Genomic DNA, 23,673 nt, shown 5'->3' with positions numbered 1-23,673 from the left:
AGCTGTCCCTCTGCCCATAGGATTTTGCCTTCTGTGAAGGGAGAAATTCCAATATACCTGTGACACTGAGCAAGTATTTTTGTGAGTCCTTAAGCTCAAATGTGGTCCACCTCCTCCCACACCCTGTCTGGTAGGGAACTATGGCAGATGCCTGAGGAAGAGAAGAGCTGGACAAGCCTGTAGAGATTTTTTTCTGGATTAATTTTCCAGCCAGCTTGATTTGCAGATCAAGGATTTTCTGAAAAGGCGGGAGTGTCTTTGTGTGCAACGGTGGCATTTTTTTCTTCTGTGAATGTGTCTGGTCCCTTTTTGAACTCACATCAGTTTTTAGCATCCACAAGGTCCTGTGACAGGCAGTTGCACATATTATGTACACCTCCTTTACAAATGGAAAAAAATAAGAGTGGTCTGATGCTAGCAGCTGATGGGATGACAGGATCTCTGATACAATCTTTATTCACATAGAAAGTGTTAGACCAGAGTGAATGGTGAAACAAACCAGTCAAACTTACTTAGGACAACAGAGCAGATGGCAGCTGAGCATGTCGTGGGGAACAGCGATACCCAGCATGAGCCCATCTGGTCCGCAGCAGGAGCTAAGGCAAGCAGGAATCTTCAGAGGTGCAAGAGCCATATCATGTGCTGTGGACAAAGGTCTGTGAGTCAGATCACTTGCACACAGCCCACAGATAGACTTATTTGCTTTATGCAGAATAAGATAGCTCTGTATTAGTAAGAGATTCATGTGTTTATCTTAGATTAGGATAATTTGTCCTACGCATATTTGATTGCTTCCTACAGATTAGGACAATTTTATATTAGTAATAAATTAATTAAAGGAACGGCTTTGCTCCTAGACAGTGTAGTGAGCTCACGCTCATCTACTACTTCCTATCTGCAAAAGCTTTGAGACCTTTACTAAACCATTTCGAGTCTTTCTTTCTTTCTTTTCTTTCTTTCTTTCTTTCTTTCTTTCTTTCTTTCTTTCTTTCTTTCTTTCTTTCTTTCTTTCTTTCTTTCTTTCTTTCTTTCTCTTTCTTTTCCTTCCTTCCTTCCTTCCTTCCTTCCTTCCTTCCTTCCTTCCTTCCTTCCTTCCTTCCTTCCTTCCTTCCTTCCTTCCTTCCTTCCTTCCTTCCTTCCTTCCTTCCTTCCTTCCTTCCTTCCTTCCTTCCTTCCTTCCTTCCTTCCTTCCTTCCTTCTCCTCTCTCAGACACATAGTGCTGGATTTCATACTGATATACAAGTTCTCCATGTCTTACCTGCCTCTCATAATTCTGTATTTGCTCACTGTATCACATACTCCTAATTTTAAACACTGTGTTTTTTCACCTATTCCTGGGAGAGCCTTGGTCCCTGAGATGGGTCTGTGAACACCCACAGACAGCATCAGGGGGATTAGTAGCTATTGATGCCTTTAGGGGGCAACAGTTTCAAATGAAGAAATAGATTATAATCATGCAATCATGGACAGCTTTATGTAGAAGGGAGATCTGGAGGTGTCTGTCCCCTCCCCACTCCTTGCGTGACGGCCACCCTCACAGTCAGATCAGGATGTTTGGGGCCACATCCAGGCAAGGCTTGATGGTCCCCAAGGATGGAAATGCCACCACCTCTCTGGGCCATGTACTGCTGCCCCATTCTTCTGGAGCAAAGTGGTTTCCACCTATCCCATCAGAGGTGCCTGTGTTGCAGAAGTGTCTGTTGGCTCTTGTCCTTTCACCAGGCACCTCTGGGAAGTGTTTAGCTCTGCATTCCCTGTCTATCTCTCAGGCAGTGGAAGATTCATCTGTGGCCCCATCGGCCATCTCTCCTCTGGGCTGGAGTAGCCCAGCTTCCTTAGTCTCTCCTTATAGGCCATGTGCTCCACACTCACCAACTCGGTGGCTGCCACTGGGCTGCAGCTTGTCACAATTTCTCTCACACTGAGGGCCCAGACTGTGCACAGTGCTCCATGTATATATGGAGCCTCGGCAGTGCCTAGAGGTGGGGAACACAGTCCTGACAGTGATTTAAGAGCCTCAAACTTTGGTATGACCCAGAAAAGGCAATTAAAGCTGGAGTGCGGCGTAATGCTTTTGACATACCACAACTGTGTTGTCCCATTATAAGGCAGTAACACGCCCATAATGGAGAGTGGGCTGCAAAACAAAGGAAGTCCACTCAATAAATAGGATGCATGCTCATGCAGATAAGAAATGCTGGGGGCCAGCAGTGCCATGATACACAGCGGTCAGGCCCGTGACAGACTGTCCACTGCAGTGTCCACACCTGCTTGGTCTCAAGTGTCCTCCCTGCCCTGAGGCAGCTGCCTCCAGCCCTTTACTTAGAGATTTATTTAAAATATATTAACTTCAAAAATGTCTATGGTCTGCTTAGCACTTAAGTCTTAATTTGGAATTTATGCTTTATATTTTCTATTACAAGTTGTATACTGTAGCTATGTACAAGCATATTTATTGCCATAGAATAGATAAATATGTATTTTCATATTTATGTGTGTCTCCCTTCCCCATTACCCAGACTACATGGGAGCAATGAGCCAGGAGTGCCCATGAACTTGGCCCCCAGCTGATGTGAGAGCTGAGGCTGAGAGCAGCCAAGCACAGACACACAGAGCCGCCTCCATGATCAAAGCCCCTGGGTTAACCAGGGGCCACTGATTGCTGTTTATAGCTTCCTTAGCTCACGTTTAAGCAGAGGTTTTAAAAAGCTCGGAGGCAGTTTGGATGCCAGCGTGGCTCTGTCCTGCACGTGCAGCACATGGTTTCTTGCATGAGAATGGTGCAAAGCCCAGATTGTGCCATTGCACAGGCTGGATCAGGCCCTGGCTGTCAGAGAGGCCACAACCAGCTTCATTTAAGCTGTTAACCAATTGATTATTTTAGTTGATTGATCTAAGAGCCAACTCTGCCTGCCTTTTGGAGGATCAAAGAAAATCCCTTACCTGAGCAAACTCCGTCACAGCCACAACTCTAGTGGGCTACAAAGGTTGTCCCAAAACTGTCAAACAGCTTAAACCCAGCTTATGGCAGCAACAACCTGAGCTGTATTAGGCCTTGTAAGGACCTTGAGAGAGGGGAAGTTAGAAGACTGGACTTTAAGTCATTTCAAGACCATGAAATCAAAGAAAGTTGAGTAAGTTGGCAGCATTTGAGGTGGGGCAGCTCTTTGTGGGGCAGCTAGCCTAGATATACAGCCCTTCTCCGGAACGTGACAGTACCTTCCTGTCTCTGGAAGGTGCTGATGATGAAATCCAAAGTGCTCCATGAGTCTCAGATGATAAGGTTACAGCAACCAGCTTCAGAAAGCACAGTGTTTGGCCTTTTCCAGGCTGTCACCACACTTGGAGCCTGAACAGCACAGGAAACCTTGTGTTCTAAAGGGACCCTTACATGTATGGAAATAATTAGTGCAGAGAGTTCGATATTGCATGTAATTTTTCAGCATTGTATTATTAGCTTTGATGGATTGGTACTGCAAAAACTTGGACTAAAGCAGTGGGGGTCAATATATTTTTGAAAGATTAGGAAAGATGGCCTATCAATAGAGATTGAGTGCCATTTGGTTTTCAGAAATAACGTCCGAGTTACCACTGCAGTTCTGGAGGTGAAAAAATTCCAAAAACCTAAGAGAGCTCAAAATCTGTGGGACCGTTTCTTTTTTGTCTGTAACTGAAAAACTCAGCAGTAGATGATGTTCTGTTCTTTGAGTTTATTTGAGCATAGGGTATAACACTGAACTTTTACATCTTTTCATACAGACAGATTCTTAACACTAGCATACACATCTTTGTGCAGGATTGTGTCCATGTGGGTAGATGTGTATGGGTCCATGTGAGAGTCACAGTGATGCCCACATTTCTGTCCTCTTGCACAAGACATGAAAAAGCAATATTGCATTTACTTCCTTTCTCAAAAAACAGTAATCCAAAATACAGCAGTGACCAGGGGATGTTCAGCTGCTATGCACTATTGCACCTCTCCTAGATTTGTCTCTCCTTTATCGGGAGATGTAAGTCAGCAAATCCAACTCCCAGGAGAAGGAGACAGACAAAAATGCTTGCAGGGTCCATGGGCTTGGGACATGCAGTTCCCAGCCGTCAGCACTGAAACGCTGCTTAACGTACTGTCTGATGGCCTGACTTCTTCCTCCCCAACCAGAACCAGCAGCAGGCTTCCTCTGAATAATTAGCGTGCTTTCCAGGTCCTGTCAGAATTATTCCTGATCTGGGTGCATCTCTTGTTTGCAGGCAAATCTTCTAAATTCTGCCTCACCCAATTCAAATTTAGAAGCCCTTGCTCTGGTGCAAAGATGCTGTGCATTTACTAATTCCTACTAAGTGCAAATGAGATTAGCTAGATCTTGCAAGATGAGGCAGGGAGAGAGCTGTCTCTACAGGATCCTAAGCACTCAGGAGAAGAGGCAATGCCCAGCTACCTGCAGTGGAGATATTTGTATGCATCAAACCTGGGACCTCAAGTGACCTACTTAGCTGCATTTAATACTCCAGAGAGGAGTAATTTTTTCTAGCAGTCTGTTTCTGCAAGAAGGAAACTTCAGGCTTCTGGCTAATAGGGTAAATCCTTGAATATCACCACGCTGGGGTGGGGTTTTGTTTGTTTGCTTGTTTGTTTGTTTCTGGGATTAAATTAAAGCTTCCAAATAAAAAAGCCAGGTTACACTTGAAAAATGTTTTCAAAGAATGTAAAGGCTGATGATGGGAGAAGCTCCAGCTGATCTCCTTCCCCAGCACTCTCCACCCAGCTCTTGCCTTTACTGTTGATTGCCTTTGGTACTTGCTCAAGATACCATTTAAAAGTCAGGCACGTTGTTCCTGTTGATTTTCAGATTCCCTCTGTAGTGAATGCACAGAGATAGGCAAGTCCAGAAAGCAACAGATCCCATCTTTCATTGACACTAATCTTAGGATGAAACAAAATGCTTCGTGGAGGGACTGACCATTCTCTGCTGCAGCAGAGAGAGCCCACATACTGACAGACTCAGCTGAATGGCATGAACCCCTGAAAGGAGTTTAGGATTGTATTTATCATTAAGAACTCCATGCACTCCTTGATCTGGCATTTTCTCTCTCAGCCTTCATCATCATATGAATGACTTTCAGACAAAGCACTGTCTCTCACACAGATATAAGCCCTCTGAGTCCTCAGACCTGGATACATGGAAGTTCCCAAGACATCTGCCCCACCAAACAAGGTTTGCAGTCTTTGCAGGGCATCAAAGTTAAAACATACATTGTTTCACTATGACTTGTGTATCTAAGGCAGATCCATCCAAGTTCAGTCTTGTATGGTGTAAACAAGGCAAACTGTCAATGCAGCTGGACTGATTCAGCCTGCCTGAGAGGAGCTGAGCATCCCTCTGTCTTTGCAACCACATCAGTGTACTGATGGAAATAGCCCCAATTCTTTCTCATACTCTTGCCATTCCAGTCCAGTCCTTGCTGTCCTTCTCCTGCAAGAGCACACAGGGAATTTTGAGGATTTGAGGTTCTAGCCCAGGCTCTGTCTTTATGCTTCTTTTTCCCTCCATGTAGGAGGGCATGTATTGCTTATGGACACTTTTTTTTTTTTTTTTTTTTTACCACATTTTATCTGCACAGCTAGGTACTACTGGATTTAAGCAAATGGCAGAAGGGATGGAAAGCCAATGTGTTTCTCTGCATCAACTGAAGTGTAGCAAAGAAAAGTTTCTGGGAGGTCAAGCTATACATGTTCACTAAGCAAAGGGATGCTCTCAAGTGAATAAGTAAAAAAAAAGTAAGAGTGGGTACAGAGTTGTTGCACCGCTTTGTGCAGTCTTGGGGCAGACAACCAACCTCCTTTCTTTTGCTAGGGTTTTTCCAGGTCTTCACTGATGGGAATGAAATCTGCAGACTGCATGAAAGCAAGGTCTTGGAGTAGCTCTCTGAAGAGAACATCATAGATATTCAGAAAGCAGGAGGTAGCCTTCTCTTCTTGGAGGGTCTCGCCCACTCTTGGATCCCAATCTCTGGGGAAGAGGTTGCTTTAACATTGTACCCTGCATATAGCGTCTCACCTTAGCACCGCTATAACATTTTTGGCAAGCGTGTTGTATGCCTGGCCAGGGACTTACCTCTTTGTTCCTGCCTGCCTGTCATTTGGTCACTCTACTGTCATTTTGTCTCCTTGTGCTACCCTTTGGGCTCTTCCTTCACTGGAAGCCCATTCCCTTTTTCTCTGTGGGTAGCAGCTTTCCTTAAGGCATTTGTAGTAACATATTTGCATTCATTCCCTCACCCATAAGCTCCCTTTTTTGCAAGGATTTTCATGGTGTCTCTTGCTGGGCATTTTTATTATTAAGAACCAAGAGTTTTATACTACTCAGGTTTTTTCCACAACACACAGTACCAGGCCAGGCTTTGCATCTGGTCCCACACTATCTTCTCTGTGCACACTGGACTGGAAGGGAAGGTGCCATGGTCTTCAGCAGGGCAGAGTACATGTTCCTTGGGGTGCTTGACCACGAGCGCATACGAGATCCAAAGCGAATCATGCCAAGGTAAATATCCTACCTCGGGCCTGCAGCCAACATATTGAAGTAAGTCCTTATTTCTGGACAGAGCCAGGAGAAGCAGTGGGGCTTCTGCCTTGGAGCACAGCTCCCCAAAGTGCAGTCAAGAGCCTTAGCTGAGAGAGGGATTTCCTTTGATACTGAGGCACGTTGAATGCTCTTTGCTTAATTTCCTGAGATGGCCACAGGACTTTGAGACCTACGGAAATAAAATGGGGAATCCTATCACCTGACAGGACTTCTCAAGTCTTTTCTTTGGTGGAGCTGTGTTTATTGTGACCCTACAGGAGCTGGACAGGGGCTTGGGACCACAAGGAGATCCCAAGCAACACGTCAGGCCTCAGCACACAGTTGCAGCTAAGATCAGGCTGATGGTGAACCGTAGAGTGATAGAAGCCATGTTTCCTACATATTTCTGTCATGTTGTCCCTCTCTCCAGCTTTTGTTATCTCAGCTTTTTCCACTGCTCCAAGACCAGCCCCATGACACATATAGCCAGCCAAGGGGCTATCAGTGCTGGCTGGACAGCTGGTGCAGACACTGACTAGCAGCAGGCCACCACAGCAAAGACCCACTCTGCTTTTGCTCAGCCAGAATGCTGACTGGGTCTTTCTCCACCAGCTGTTGATTCTTACAAAACTTAACATGGAACTGTAAGCTTCCTGCTACCCCATCAAGTGTGGCTGATACCCACCAGTACATCTAGAAGGGACGAGGGAGGACTGCCAGACAGACAACCAGCTCAGCCATGGAGATGTCATTTCTGGAGGATGGCATGTCATGCTGCCGACTGCCACCATTCCTGAGGCTTTGCACTGGCCTGGCTGACTCTCCCACAGTGCCCCAGTGCTGCCCAAAATAGCCTCTTCTGTTTCAGTCAGGCTTTCCTCCCTGACCATATGCCCTCAATAACAAAAATTACTCCAAAACTAGTTTCTCCCTTAGCATTTTGATATGAGGCAACATCTGATTAAAATTACTTCAGGGTTACCCTCACAGCCTTGTCACAGGCAGGTGGACTTCAAGAAAAACCCTCCTCTGCTTGGTGCAAGCATCAGCGGTCTGGCTCAAAGGCAGCAGCAGCAGTTTCTCAGCACCGCAAATTTCAAATTTCTGGCAAATGCCAACACCGTAACAGCATCAGCCTCACCACCACAGCAGGCACCGTCTGCCTCTGCACAAGGAGGTGTCACCTTCGCTGCCACCTTGAGCACTTCCAGAAGGCAGGGATGGAGACCTCCCCCCAGCCATGCTGACCAGTGCTCCTGGCTGGGCAGGGGCTCCAGTCGAGTATAGAGGTGCAGGGAGCTGGAGTCCCTGCACTCCTTGGCAGAAACAGGGGATGGCAGCTGGGGTGGTAGGGGATAGAAGGTAGCAGGAAGGGGCTGCTGATTTGGGAGAGGGCACAAGGTGTGGGATGGAGTGGCCCATGGCAGCAGCCCCAGCGTGGCTCCCTGGGCAGCACTATTACATCAGCCACTCCACCAGTTTACAACACTCGCCCTTGAGCCTTGGCCCTGCAGCCTGCTGCGGTGTGGACACATTACACAACACCCCCTGGCCCCACTCCTCTTCCCCACCAGGGCTGCCGGGAGGCTGAGCTGTCACAGCAGCCTGCCAATTTCCGACAAGCAGAAGATGCTCCATCCACCCCTGCCTCTGGCAGGGCACCCGAGGAGGTGGCAAGACAAGGAAGAGTCCCCATGGACCTACTCAAGCTTGCTGGTAGAGGTGGCTCTTGAGGCACTGTGGTGGGGGAAGGAGGGCTGCCCCACAGGAGGGACGAGGAAGCTCTGCCTCCCCTCCTGCAGCAAGCCAATGAGGCCACACCCCAGGGGTGCGGGAGCCACCATGTCCTGGGGAGACTGGGACCCTCCTTCCAGAGCTGTCTGTCATGGATGGGACTCTTTCTGCAACACTCCCCCAGGGAGTAACACCCCTGGAGCCTCTTCCCTGTGCCAGCAAGCAAGCTCTTCTTCATCTCTCAGCAAGATGAGAGGGGGGGGAAAGCTGTGAGGAAATCGCAAAGACCATTGTGCAAATGGTGAGGACAAAGCTAAATATAGCCACTATCTCAGCTCCCCAAAGATAACAGCCTGTGTCCACAGCCTGCCACAATGCCCTGCCCTGACTTCCACCTACCTTTGCTTCGGGAGCAAACACCAAGCAGCAGTTGTGAAACACCCTGCCCTGCTCATGGCAAACAGGACTTGTGTCGCAGGGCAGAAACGCACCCTAAGCCACCTTGCACGCATTCCTTCCCCGGCACTGGGGGGCCAAATCCCACACAGCTCAGAGACTAACCAACATCTCCTTCAGCACCTCCGTGGTGCTGAGCAGCCAGCAATGCAGAGGAGAAACCTGCAGCAGAGCAGAACAACAAGTCTAAGCCAGGTCAGGCCTTCCCAGTTTTTGGGCTCATCCCATTAAACTCATCAGTTCCACCCGAATCTGTCTGGTGTCCCAAGATCAGTGACACTGAGCCAAGGCTGCGGTGGTCCTACCTGGAGAAGGGGAAGCAGCAGTGGAGAGGGCCCATGACCACCTTATCAGGTCTCTTGTCTATTGCTCCTAGGCAAATCTGAACATGTGTCCCCTCCTCCCTGCTGTAAACCTTATCACTAAGGAGCACTGCAGAAATCCCACCATACCCTCAGCACATCAAGTATTACTGTAAGTCTGCAAAACCCCTGCAGTGGGTACATCCTTCAGCTCTCTCCCCAACTTTAAATGTTAGCACTGACTCTATCTAAAAAGGGTTTATAAAACAAAAAACAATGTGGGTTTTTTTCCCTTAACAAAACCCTTCTGCCTTGCAGAGTACTAAGTTTATGAAATGGCAGCTTCCAGCAGGAAGTCTTTGGCTTTAACAATAGCTGTATGTGTTTCCACAAGTTAATTGAAAACAAATGTTGACACTTCAATCCTTCTTTTATGCTCTGTAAGGGAGGCAAGAGAGCAGCATTGCTCACAGCTGTGCAGTTAGAGGCCAGATGTGGCACAAAAAGAGGCAAATACTGTTATCCCCACTGCTACCACGGGGAGAAGGTAGATGAACCATCCCCACATTGCAGCAGGCTTTACAGCCTCCACTGCTTGCCCACAGAGGCAGCATTTGTTCCCCAAGCCGATTCCCTGCTAGGGCGGCCAGCTCCATGCACACTGTTCACACCATTGAGGACACTGGGTTCTGGGCCGAAGCGGACTCAGGAGCAGCTCCAGGGAGCAGAGATGGGAACTGGTGGCAGGAGGGCAGCTGGGAAGACCCATTGGCCCAGCCAGCCCTGCAAAGACCCCAGGGTCTATGACAGAGCATCAACTCACCTGGCAGATATTTTCAGGGTGTTGGAAACATCTACCCAGCTCTGCACATGTGCCCAGACAGGGACTCCCGTGGGGCAGGTCTCTGTGCCAGCTGGGCCCTGCAGGTGTTTTTTCCTACTGGTAAGTCACCTCTATGAGAAAGTCATTTTTTCCACTCCACACCGTAATTATTGTCTGGAAAGAGCATTGTGGAGTAACCCCTGGAGATTCCTGCCCACGTCAGCACAGACCCCCAGCCTGAAGCTGCAGTCACAAGATGCAGATGTGTAAGTAAACCTCCTCCCCAACCCATCCCTGAGCACCCTGGGCCGGCTCAGCTGAGAAGATCAGGGCCCCAGAAAGACTTTCCTGCCTCAAGAACATGTTTCTGTAGGTTTAGCCCTTATCTGCTTGTTTGCGACATCCACAATGCCCCGCTCTGGACAGGTAGGGATGGGCACCATGGCACGGGAGCCACGTGTCACCGCAGGATAGAGAGGGACTGGGAGCGTCCAAGGCCTGACACAGGGCTCGTACCCTCTGCCAGAGCAAGCCAGCCCTGCTCAGGGGAAGGCAGAGGGGCTCACTTAGCAAGGTCCCTCAGGTTTGAACGGTTTCTCCAAGCCTGGAAGCAGCCAGGCCCGCCCCCCCGGGCTGGTGGAGCTCAAGCAGGCCAGCGCAGGCAGGCAGCGTGCCACAGGCAACGCGGGGCTCCTCGGCCTGCCGCCCCGCTCACCCCGCTGCCACCCGTCCCACAGAGCACCCCGAGGGCCCCTCGCCCAGCCCGGCCGGCCCTGGGAAGTGCTGCCCCCCGCCCGCCAGCCCCACCGCCGCTGCCAGGGCGAGGACGCTCCCGCTCCCCCTCCCCCTCCCCCTCCCCCTCCCCAGCTGCCCACGACCAGCCGGGCAGCCCCCCCCCGCCTCGCGCGCCGCCCGCCCGGCCGCCTATTGGCCCCCCGCCGCGCTCGGAGCGCGCTCATTGGCTGCGGCGCGGGCCGGGCGGCGCGGGCGGGGCGGCCTTAAGGCGCGGGGTCCGGCGCTGCCCGGTGGCGGCGGCGGGGACGAGGTGGGGGTGTTGGCCGGCCTCATGCACTGCGCCAGGTATGGTCCGTGGGCTCGCGGTCTCCTTCCCCCGGTGCTCACCGTGCCTCCCGGTGTGGGGCCGCAGCCCTCCTCGGGGGTGCGGGGAGGGGTACCAGCGCTCCCCGCCGCGGTGCTGCTGCTGGGACGGGACGGGACGGGACCCTCTAGGCTCGGCGTTCCGGGTGGGCCGGGAGCAGTCGCCTCTCTGCCGCGCTCTGTCCTGCTGCCTCTCGCCGAGGTGTCCCGGTGCGGCTAGGCGGCCCGTCTTGGCTGGGGTTTGCAGAAGGGACTGGCTGTAGCAGGGTTAACGTATTGCCCGCACCGCGGGGAAAAATATCTGTGAGAGCCGGGCAGTGCCCTTGAAACAGCCCGGCCTTTCCTCAGAGAGGAGAGAGCGCAGAAAACCCGAGTGCTGCTTTATCCAGTAGTGTGTCACGTCTAAAAACTTCTGGCTTAACGGCTGCTGCACATCGGGCCCTCTGCAAGAGGGTTACCTATTCACAGGCAGAGCTAGAAGCAGAATAGAGGCAATTGGAAGGTTTTGATAGGTATTCTTTTCAAAAACTTCAAAATAATTCTTTTGCTCTGGAATGGCTTCTCCTTTCTAGAAGTGGTGGACTTCCTCTTCTGGAGAGGGTAAAGCTGTGGGAAGATGTCTAGAGGTAGAATCTAGTTTGCCTTCCTTTTGAGAGGAGAGGCAAAGGAATCAGCCCCCTACATGTGTAGGGCTGCTGCCTTGCACTGCTTGCTTCCTAGAGAAGTATTTCCCTTCTGCTTGCTTCTCAGAACTATCTCCCTGCTCCTACATTCAAAGCATCTGAAGTTTAAGACAGCCAGCACTAGCCCCAAAATGGAAACCTTCCTCTGTGGCTGCGTGTTGGGCATCAGTAGGCTGTCAAGAGTAAAAAAATAGATCTGGGGTAGCAAATGAGCTGAAAAAGTTTGTAAAAGTATGCAGCTCAGCCTAACAGTAGGTATGAAAAGCACTTACTGTAGTTCTTAACTTGGAAAAAAGCTCTGAGCAATGCAAATCAGGCTGGATATTTCATGCCTCTTCATTCTAAAAATTGTGAATAACCAAGGCTTACTAAGAAACCTGACTTCTCAGCAATTAGGGGAATTCAGCTGAATAAATTTCCCTAGGAAAAGATGCAGTGTGGATGAAACTGGCCCAAGTAAGAGAAGTGTTGTGGGCTGCATTAATTTAAAGGAAGAAATGGCCTATATAAAGTGTGCATGAAAAAACTTGGCAAAACCAGGTAGAGATGAGAATGGTGTTAGTCGACAGGTGGATCTTCTGTCTGTCTTGTACAGCTGCCCTTGAGCTGAAAGGAGGCAATGCAGAAGGAGGTACCTGGTGAGTGTGTTGGGAAGCAAGCCTTGGTACGTGTTTTCTGAATAAACAGATGCTCTTGCTGAATGGAAGCTGTAAAAGCCTGCTCAGAGCTGCTCTGTTGGTGTTGCAGGGTGGGAAGTTAAAGTACTGAATTAGAGAGTGTAGCTCTCGCTTTTTCTTGGCATTGGGGCAGCAATCAAGTACTAGAGCTGGCTGTGCGTGGCTTTGGCAGCCCAAGCTCTGCTGTATCACATGGCTAGTGGCCACTGCTACCGCTGCTGGCTTGCCCTGTGCTGCATGGTGGGAGCAGCTTTGGAGCCTGGCCTGCAGCCAAACAGGAGATTTTTATTAAGGGAATGCTCAATGTTTAAGGTCAGCTGCCATGCAGTTGACTTACGGGGGATGTGTGCAATAAATTTGTCCAGTGGTATAGCCACAGCCAGGCCAAAGATTCTGCCCTTAAGTGTGCAGCCTAGCCTCAGGGTAAGGGTAGGAGCAATGGGTATGATGTTCTGGGAGCTGCCTGGCTGCAGAGGCAACTCCAGAGCTACATCTCGCAAGGTGTTGGGTGGGTGCACAGAGGGATGGTGATGCATCCCTGGAGGAAGAGACTGGATGCAGGAGGAGGAGAGGCTGTGGTGGAGTGACTTACAGCCTGTGCCTTCTGGAAGAAGTACTTGTTTCCAAAGGCTTGGTCAACCTTGAGTAGGTGAGCTGTATTTTGGCAGAGTGCTGTGGCTATATGGGTGTTTCCCAGGGGCTCAGCACAAGCACTGTGGAGTCTTGAGGTGCAAACTCTGCGCTGGAGGTAAAAACCTGCTGGGCCATCTGAGCTCACATCTGTTTTAAAGTGCAGCAGTGGGAAGAAAGAGGCTCCCTCTAAGCAATGTCAGCTATGTCTTTACCCTGCTGCTGTATCAAACTGTTGCTATCCTTACAGTACCACTTCTGGCACTTTAGATGGAGCATTTCAGGGAGACAGTGATGATCAAAGTATGTAGCTCAACCAAACAAGTGATTTTTAGACTCTAAAAATACCAGACATTTGGAGTTTTATGAAAGCTGAGGTTGGTTGTGTACAGCAGCTTGTGACAAACTGAGTTCCTGCTCCTACAAAAGCATCTGATGCCCTGGGGAGAGTCTCTCCTGGAGGGAGGAGAGTGCAGCAGGAATACTGCTTTATGTTGCACTGAAATTTGATAATCTCTGGGTTTTGTGGACATCAGCAGGACTGAGCCATGGGCTTTGCTTTGGGCCGGAAATGCTCTCAGCCTGCTACTGCTAGCCTGGTAGGGCAGTGCCTGTGTGTGTCTTCAAATGGTGACTCTGTCCCTGTAGCAATTGGAATAAATCTTGTTCAAGGGCACAACAGGCTCTGGTCCTGCCACTTCTGCTGTGGCACGCTTCTCAGAGTGTTTGTAAATCACACCATGCAAGTACCTGCCTTTTAATTAAGCTTGAGGGACTTGTGGGGTTGATGAAAGCAAGTTTATGTGGGATGGTTTGGGGGCACTGGTGTAGCAGCTGTCTGACAGAAGTCATATTAAAATGCTTTTATAACATCAACTGACCCTTCTTCTCATCTTCCAGAGTATTAGACTATTTTCCTCACAAACAAGCAATGGCTGTGGATGTAGCAATGCAGCTATACCTATGCTCTTCACCACTGCGAAGAGAGAAGTGTGCTTGCAAAATCGCTCCAAAGCCGAGCAAGCCGTTGCGGCCCTGCATCCAGCTGAGTAGCAAGACTGCACTGAATGGACCAGAAGAGACAGCAAACTCCTTCACACACAACAAAGTGAAGAAGAGGGTGTCATTTGCAGATAGCAGAGGCTTTGCTCTGACGATGGTGAAGGTGTTCTCGGAGTTTGATGATCCACTTGATATTCCTTTCAACATCACTGAGCTAATAGACAACATTGTGGGTCTGACAACAGTGGAGAGGGACAGCTTTGTTCTGGATTTTGTCCAGCCCTCTGTGGACTACCTGGACTTCAGAAACCGTCTCCAGGCAGACTGTGTCTGCCTTGAAAACTGTATGCTTAAGGAGCGATCCATTGTGGGAACAGTGAAGGTGAAGAATCTTGCTTTTGAAAAGACTGTGAAGATCAGGATGACATTCGACACCTGGAAAAACTTTGTAGATTACCCATGCCTGTATGTCAAGGATACGTATGGAGGGTCAGATCGGGACACATTTTCCTTTGACATCAGCTTGCCTGAGGGAATTCAATCCCATGAAAGAGTAGAGTTTGCCATCTCCTTTGAGTGCAATGGGAAAGTGTATTGGGACAGCAACAAGGGCACAAATTACAGGATCACACGGTCAGAACTGAAGTCTGCCCAGGAAGCTGTCTGCACCCCACAGGGTCCTGACTTCAGCAGTGCCTTTGACCAGTTTGGGAGCCCTCGGTGCTCCTATGGCCTCTTTCCTGAGTGGCCCAGCTATTCAGGCTATGAGAAGCTAGGGCCTTACTATTGACCTAAGGCCAAAGTCCTGACTGACTGTTGCTGGTGCATCTGGAGGCCTGGGAGCTGGTCTGAATGTGAGGTGTACGGAAAGGTGGAAGAAGCATGGCTCCGTGTAGCTCTGCATAAGCCTCCCAGCAAAACCAGATGTGCAGTGCTCTGCTGGCAGTGTACTTATAGTCAGGGAAGCTTCTCTGACATAAAGAGCTGCCTTCCTTGTCCCAACTCAGATAACTGGCTCTCCAGATGCTCAAATTTCTGGGAGCTGTTGCTCGTGTCTCCAGTGCTGCTACTCCTTCCTCTTCTATAAAGCTGCTAGTCTCCAGGGAAACACTACAGTGTGCTTATATTGTCTGTCCAAGCTATGTAGTGGTGGCTGGTTTGTATTGCTTGCCTAGTGTTAAAAGGCTCTTTCAAAATATGTTCTAGTATTATATTTTTAGTGGGCTGTACTTCAGCTGCAGAGTTCTTGCAAAGCTGGCCCGTGCCTGTTGGGTAATAGAGAGGTTGGTTTGTGGGGAACGGAGTTGTCTCCTTGCAGATGTCCTTGTACTGTGAGGTCCTTCCAACTGGAGGCAGAAGGGATGTGTTGAAAATGAAAATGCAACTGTGATGACAGGAAATGTGGCCCTACAGCCTGCCATATTAGGAGACATATGTGCCCGTGGGAGAGGATCTGATATGCTTAGTCACCAGTTGTTTTATCAGCTGATCTTGAAAAAATTCTCGTTATACCCTTGGTGTTACCAAAAATAGAGATTAGCTGTAGCTGTGTGGTGCTTGTAACACAGCTGTGGGTTGACAGCCTTGACTGCCTTCTTCAAAACCTTCCAGTTTCTTTAATCACAAGTGATCAATGATGCTTTTTCTCCTTGATGGACATCTGAAGTCAGCTGCTGGCCTTGCTGGCCCCTGAAAATGCAGATCTTCCTCCTGTGGACTGTAAAACAGGGGTTTGTCTGGCTGGGACCCAAAGTCCTGTGCAGGAAGCTGAGCTCAGATGTTACAGGAGATAAATGCAAATGGACCACATGTCTACTCTATGTTGTGTCCTGTTATAAGAAAGTGACTGTTGTGTACTTACTGTGGTGGAAGTGCCTTGGCTGAGAATGGGATGGTATGTGCAATCCCAGCAATGCTTTGGGATAAACAGGCTTTGGAAATGACATTGCTTTTAAAAAAAGATTATCTAATAGTTTGTTACTCTGTGCCATGGACTGTTTGGCAGCTAATGGTATAGCATTGCTCGCATGTGAGGATGCTGTGTCTATACTGGATGAGCATCATCGACATGCTGGGCTTCCCTTGCTGTTGTAGCGGTAGCTGCCATTCAACCTATAAATGCTCAAACTTTGCATCTGTGTGTCCATAAGAAGCAGCTCACCCCACACATGCAAAGAATGAGCTGTGAGGAGTATGGGATGTGAGGTTATCCTTATACCACCCCTGGATGTGAAACAAATCACAGATGTGAGCCATCCCTATCTTCACAGAGGTGGTTTGTCTTCTGGGCCTGCACTGAGGTGAGATGGCCAGCCTGTGCAGCTACAAACAGCCTCACAAAGCTTCTTGCATGCTAGTTGAGCAGAATAACTTAATCCCTCAGCTCAAAGGGAGAGTGCTGAATAGTTTGTAGAAATAGAGGTCAAGAGAATCTTACTTTTTCTAGTGTATAAGCTTTACATAATTTTTTGAGTGCCTATAAATAGCCTTTGGATGGGCTGGAGAGAAGTGATGGGCTAGACTACTTAACTTTTTAAAACCTAGCTTTTAATTCTGGAGACTACTGTATAAAATACTTACAAGATGTTTTACCCTAACCTAGAAGGGATACTATGATCACTGTTGGATGCTGAAAGAGGCAAGAGCTTCCAGGAAGAATAGCTAGCCTTCAGCTGCTGCTTTTTCAAAACTCAACATCACTGCATGTCATCTCTGCTTGATCACTTAGCCGAGGTGGTAAATCTACTTGCCCAGAGTTCATTAGGCTTGGTTCCTCTGTTCAAACAGCTTCCCAGGTCAGCACTTATAGCGTGCATCTGGTCTCTCCTGAAGGGACTGTTGCCTAGCTTGGCTTGAACCTGGTTTTAAACTTAAAGCAAGTCTGAGTGACACTGATTTGTTTCTTTTAGTGTATGGTGTAAATGCTGTAAGACACTGACTGTACAAAAGTCGTGTTCTCATGCCTATGGAGAGCTGTTTGTGAGCCAAAACAAGGCATGTATGTTTGGGGTGCTGTGGATGGTGGTATCTCCTTATGGGGCCTGTTTGTTTTCAGGCTGTGGATGGGGTATGCTTAGGGAGGAACATGGAAGATAAGCTAGAAGAGTAATGCCATAAGTAAAAGCTAGGCTGGGAACTATTTGACCAATAGTGGGTTAAAAATACTTGTGGCCTTTCCCCTTTCCCCTTTTTCCATTGCCAATGTGAACATAGAAGTAAGAGGTTGCTCTCCTTGCTTTATGCCTGGAAGTGCCTTGTGGGGTGTTTTGCATGTTTGTTTTTAAAAAGATATTTTTGTACACAACATTCAAGTGGAAAATGCACTTTATAATTGCCATGTAATGACTCTTAAAACTATGGTTCTGTTTTTATCTGATTGTTAAAATAAAGGTGGAACAAAATGTTGGCCGTGTCTTGCCGTCATCTTATTTAAACACCCATGGGCTGGGGAGGCGATTTGGCCATGGGACCAGCTTCCTGCAAGCGGCCATCGGCAGGGAGGAGCACACATCTACAGTGGACTCTGCTGTCTGAAACAGGAAAGAGCTGCCTATTCCTGCCAACCCGAATGTTTCCAGAGCCCTCTGCAGCCGCAGGAAGGAGGCGAGGAGCCAGGCCCTTGCCTCAGTGCGCTGATTTCTTCAGGAACCGCGGTGTTCCTGAGCTACTCTTCACTCTTCCCTTGCTTGCAGTGCCGGGAACAGCCTTCTCCGGTTTTTCTGCATTTGTTTCAAGGCAGTCTCAGTCCTCCCCCCCCCCCCCTCCACCTGGCTTGATCTGGGATTAATGCTTTCTCTCTGCCAGGGAACTGGGCTGTGATGAATGCTAGGAGAGGTGTTGCAGTAGGAGGCTCAGGCTCTCTTCTAATACCAGAATCAAAGTGAAAGTTAGACCCTTCCTCACCTCAAACTAGTTCCTGTTGTCACTGCAATTAAAAAGCACTGGCAGGAAACATGTCCCTTTACAGAAAGGGAACAACTCTGGTGTAAATGCCAGCCAGGGCTAGATTCAGGATTTGACCTGGCTTTGACCACAAAGACCAGGTCTTGGTGGTGTGTTTCAAACAATCAAGTACTGAGATGGGTGGCTTTTACCACTTACAGATAAGGTGGTAAGAAGGAAAGCTGAGGGGAGTTGGAGAAAAAAAAAGACAGTCCTTGTGTGGTCTGGCTTGAGGGACCATGCAGGTACTACTTCCCTTCTTCCTACAAAGCCTTGTAGAGAGTGAGCTTAGCCTTTGCTCTGCACAGAAACAAAACTGAGCACCTTCTGACTGTGGTTATTTTGGAGTCTCTTGCTTTCATAACATGAACAATCTTTCCAGGGTGTTTTTGCTTTCCAAAGCAGCTGGGTAAGGTAAAGCTTTGGGTTTCTCAGGTTCCTTCCCCCAGTCTCTGCACCACACAACCAAGCATGCTGACACAGTGGGGTGCAAGGCCTTTCACCAAGTTGTGAAGCTGCTCCCCTTAAAGGAGTATGGGATCTGCATATACCTAGGAAAAGGGTATTGCATGGTGTTTCTTGATGGTCTGTGATGTTTTTCTCCCCTGTGGCTTAGGTGAGCCCGTACTGGCTGTGACCCACTGCTGTTTGTGCCCAGAGGCCCTTCTGGCATTGTCTTTGTGGTGAGGTTCTTCCGGGGGTGGCAGAGCTGCTCTGCAGCAGGAGTGCTTGGGTCCTGGAAAAGGGCACAGCACAGGCTGAGGGGTGTGGGGGGCAGAAAGTTGTGTGTGTGATTTTTCACATGCAGGTGGGTAAGAGATAAACCCTGCATGTAATCCCCTGCCTGACAACAGTTATGTCATGATATACAGTGTGAGGCGAAGGTCTTCACTCCCTTAGCAACGATTTGCCACTCCTTTTTCTCCCCAAATTCTTTGTCACCTCCACATCTAACCAATGGCTGTTAAGCACCATTAAAAGTGCTTCAAATACATATTTTTTTACTGCTGTTCTTTTAATCAAACACATAAAATAGCTCCTTTAAAAGGCTATCTGATGGTATTACTGGTTGCAGGGGGAAAAAATAAATACTTTTAAAAGCTTTTTGTGCCCCTGGCCCAGCACATCCTCAGGTGATTTGGGTGGCTTGGCCAGAGCTGCTTTCACATCTGAACGCTGGCCCAAGTTCATGAGTAAGACAATTGCGCTCAGCCATTTCCTGTAACAGTTTTGTGGCTGAAAACCCCATATGATGACGGTTTCTGTTTGAGAGATAAGGAAGTCCAGGCTAAGCCTGCTGACATCTGGGGCAGCAGAGGAGATGTGCAAGCATTAGAAGGGCCAAGAGAATTCTTAGGTTTCTCTCCTAATACCCAGGTGTTACTTGCTAGAGTGTATAGACATTGCAATTACTGCATTTATAAAGCCCTTGGTGGCAGGTGTGATTGTGCACTTGCTGTTTCATATACAAAGATTTCTTAGAGTACCTCCTGGCATACCTTCCCCAGCCTTTGCTCTGAGGTTCCCAAACCTCTGTATCCTGAAGGTTTTCAGTGCCACCTCTTGGCAGAAATAATTAAACTGGGATGTCATGTTTATCTTGGCTGAGGTGTCTGGAGGTTCAGGTTTCCTAAGTCTGTGCTCCATGGACAACTCTGTAAAGGGGAGGGGGGAAGGTGTTCCTCTAGTCCCATATCCAATTTACTTTGCCAAGTGCCATCTCCCACTGGCCCAGGGATGCTGTCCTTCAGGGGAGCAGCTCCACTGAACCCTGCCACCACAGTAGCCTCATCTGGAGCACATGGGATTGCAAGTCCTGGATGCAATGACAAAGGCAGGATATGCGCTCTCTGCACCCACATCCTGGTAGAACAGGGCCAAAATTGTTTAAGTAGTTTGTTAAAAGTAGATTCAAGCACCTCAGGAAGAGCACATGTGAGAGTTTGCTGCTCTCTTCCCAATCTCATGCTTGCTAAGAGGGTTCTTGCTGGGGAATATAGGCTGCCAGAATTGTCCCCAGCCTTGTCCAGCTTTCAGACCAGGGCTGGTGATGGACTGAAGTTAACTCTGAAACGGCTCATGTTGAAGAAGGTTCTTGAGTTCAGGTTTCAACATATGCTCAGCTCATGGCCCTGCTTAATCAGAATGGGAAGCTCTGTTGCTAACTGAGCATCAGACAACAGTGCAAGCAGAGCTACAGCTGAGACCCATGAGCCTGAATGTGGGGAGGTGATGAACAAAAATGTAGGAAATCCAGGAGAGGCTGACTGCTTTCAAACCCAGTGAAGACAGTTCAGCCTGCCATCTGTTTGTGTTGCTGTACAGATGCTGTATCAGCACCCCACAATCTTCACCAGGCCAGAGTCAGCATGGGGGATGCCTCTGGTGAAAAACTGTAAGTTGCAGAGGGTAGGAAAACTTTCTCTGCCAAACCATGGGAGTGTAAATGTATCCAGATAGTACTTTGCTGCTGGAACAGATTTTTCTTGGTGTTAAATGTAGCTCTGACAGGCACTCACAGTGGAGAGTGATCTGTGGAAGATGCATTTGCCTTGCTAACAGAGGGCAGCAGGAGCATAAGAGGGGAGGAAGTCAGAGTGCATAATTTCCTAACAGCAGTCAGCATTTCTTCTTTGGTTTCCCCTCCACAAACCATCAGCAAACGAGTGTCACTAAGACACTGGGTCTTTGGGGGCACGTCTCTTGTCAGCAGGTCAAGGGTTAAATGGTGCTTCCTTTTTGACACGTACAATGTGGCTTCCTGTTGTAGTGTCTCCCTTGAGTTCTACGTCAGGGCATTGCCCTTTTCTCTCATACGCACCGTGACTCTGTTTCCACCACTGCCAGCGTAACCATCTCCAAACTCAAGCATGAGCTTAGTTTCACAATGTCTTCCGCAAGCTTGTGTGTAGTCTGGGGGCAGGAAGGTCACTTGTGTGCAGTGGGAGGAGGCTGCACGAAGGACACAGCTCTCAGCAGCACCAAGAGCACCCTGCACTCCTGGGAACAGCACAGAGCTTTGCCATAAAGCCAGCAGCTGGGTTACAATGCTCCCACAGTCCCCTGGTATTTCCACAGACTTGCTCCTACTGGGCAGTTCATCTGGCTCTAAACTATTGCAATAAAACATATTTATGTTCTTGTCTCTTTTTGATGGAGCTAAGCTTCAAACCAGCTGCTCTGGCCCAGCAAGATTCTGCCATGCTACAGCCAGAGAAGCTGCCTAGCCTGTCTTTATCCTCCCCCTTGGAGGGGTACCGTGCCAGACAGTTAGCTGTCTTTAAAGACTTGTTATTGACATTTACACAAGTCTTAAAAAAAGAAAAAGGGTGTCTTTGTTGAAAAATAATTGCAGCTGGCGTGTTCCTTTGGTACAGATAAGTCAGAGCAGTCACCAAGTTAAGTACTCTGGCTTCTGGAACAGGGATGCGGGCAAGCCCTCCCAGCCAATGCATTAGTCACAGATCTCTCTGCTCTGATGTTGCTATGCAGTCTTGAGGGGAGGAAAGGCTCAAACTTCGTAACGCAGGAGAAGCCTGCTCAAAAGAGCATAAGAAGAGGGTGAAACATTCAGGACATGTCCATAAATGCTTTAATAGCTTCCAGCTATTTCTGGTGTGGGAGTCTTCTTGGGACCATGGTGATGTCTTTATATTTAATGAATAAGGTTCAAGTGGAAAGAGATCTTTGGCTGTCTGCTCCAAGCAGGACCGCTCTCACAGCTAGCTGAGGTCACTCAAGGCCTCATCCATGTGGATGTTGATGACCTCAATGACGGAGATGCCACCACATCTCTGTGCCATGTCCCAGGGTTGCACTGCTCTCCTGGTGAAAAGACACGGTCCTCAGGAATCAAAGGAGCTCTCAGCAGTGTTGCAGTCTTGCTGAAGCACCCTGTTTGTTCCAGCTCCTAGCCAGATTCAGCACATATGGATGTGAGGGGACAGGTAAATGGCCATAGGACAAAAATATTTCAGGGCTGGCACGTCCTAACCCATGTGTAGTTCAGGGCAAGGGAGCAGCTGCTGTTTGCATACAGCAAGGTACTTGCCATTCCCCAAGGCATCCTGCAGTAAACGGTAGAGTCATAGTCCCAATACAATTGCTGGAAAACCCTGCTGCCTAGAGCTGCAGACCTAAACTAACCTGCAGCCCACCTTCCAACAACATCCATCAAGGTCAGCCTGAGCAAACCAGACTCCAGTTTTCTTCCCAGCACTCAATATTCAGCAGTAAGGAACTCATGATCTCCTGAGCCTGATTTCCATCTTTATGGTCCCTGCCAGGACAAAACTGGATCATTATCAGCAGGAGTGTAATTCCTTGGTGTTTGTGTGGTGACACTCCAGCTCTATGGAGACAGGGACTTTTATAGGAAGAAATATAATAGCCCTCCCCAGCCCCACTCAGAGTTTTATGACTGTTCCCCTGTCACACATTGTTCCCCTGGACACCTGGCAGGTGTTGCTTCTCCTGCATTTCCATACTTGTTGTGATTTGTTGGCATCTGGGAGACCATTAGGAATGCGGAGTGTTTATGAGCTCACCTAAATGTGTTCTCAGCTAAATGTGATGGTGTGGCAAGCCAGGGCTCAGGGTAGCTGGAGGTGATGTGGTGACAAAAACCATGAGAGGCACCTTCCACCCCTCCCTCAACAGCACACACGGTCACTGGGGTATGACATGTTGGCACAGGTCTCCCTCTTGGGCTGAGGACTGTCACAGCCTAGCTTTACTTTCTCCAAGAAGCTGTCTCCAAGCACATCAACTCACAATAGGAGGCAAACTAAAACTAAATAAATATATTGAACCCTCCACTCCTCCATGGTGGCTTCTGCAGGAGAACTTCACTTCAGAGACCAGAACAATTATCACTTGAGTGTTTTATGGTGGTGCAAGCAATTATAGCAGACATGTACTAACTTTTAAGTTGGTGATCAACAAGATTTCTTAGAAAACCAATGAATCTACACACAAATCTTTCAGTCCTTCTAAATGCCCTGCAATAACATCCCAGTGCTGGTAAACAGTGAGCCATAAAGCCAGCAGGGATGCACTCACTGAGGGTTAATAGCAGGATGACTGAGCATTTTATTTTTCCTTTTTTTAGTTTTGGTGTTACTGCAAGGAAACATGGCTTTTGTTCAGGAAAGCTGTGCTGTGAGTGTTAATTCTGCTAATAGGTATCCTTTTTTAATCTAAAATTGAGAAATTGAGTATTTATTAACAGTTTAGTACAAAAAATCTTTTGTCATTACTTATCTGCATCAAACTGGATTTAGTGTTTAACCACTTACCTCAACAAATACGAGCACTGCACACATGACTTGGTGGCCTGCTCTGAGACCTGGGAAACCCATGGCATTCTCAGGCTGCTTAGCACCCTCAGAACTCAAGGGGTGGGTGTCTTTGGGGGCTGGGCACCATGTGAGATGGTTCCAGCTGGCAACTCAGGATCACTTTGAAAAGGAAAGCAGAGTTATCTCCCTCCGAAATCAGAGAAATATGTGCTAGCAAAGAAAGATCTCCAAGGGCCTTGTCTTGGCCACAGTAATCCCTGTAGGAGGCATCTGTGCCTTGGGTGAGGGGACCAAGAGCTTGCCTTGGCCATCCTCCTCTGGCACACTGACAACATGGAGCAACTCAGCTGTGCTGGGAAAAGTCCATCATTGGCCTTAAGGTGACTGGAAGGGAAAACAGGACACTGGCCATTCCAGCCACCTCTACCCCTTGCCTCTCTTCTCCTCTTCCTGGAGCAATTTCTC

At 48.6% G+C, this 23,673-nt stretch overlaps 1 protein-coding gene across 1 annotated transcript; it reads left to right on the top strand.

Moving 5' to 3' along the window:
* The first annotated feature begins 10,889 nt into the window (after positions 1–10,889).
* PPP1R3B (protein phosphatase 1 regulatory subunit 3B) lies at positions 10,890–17,350 on the top strand. Its single transcript, XM_074904022.1, has 2 exons — positions 10,890–10,956; positions 13,865–17,350. Exons 1-2 carry the CDS (start codon positions 10,943–10,945, stop codon positions 14,754–14,756), a joined length of 906 nt encoding a protein of 301 aa, XP_074760123.1. The 5' UTR covers positions 10,890–10,942; the 3' UTR covers positions 14,757–17,350.
* Positions 17,351–23,673: the final 6,323 nt, after the last annotated feature.

This window comes from Athene noctua, chromosome 4, assembly GCF_965140245.1.
Source record: "Athene noctua chromosome 4, bAthNoc1.hap1.1, whole genome shotgun sequence".
NCBI classification, from domain to species: Eukaryota; Metazoa; Chordata; class Aves; order Strigiformes; family Strigidae; genus Athene; species Athene noctua.
Note: the sequence above shows the minus strand (reverse complement) of the source record. Positions and strands in the feature narration are given on the sequence as shown.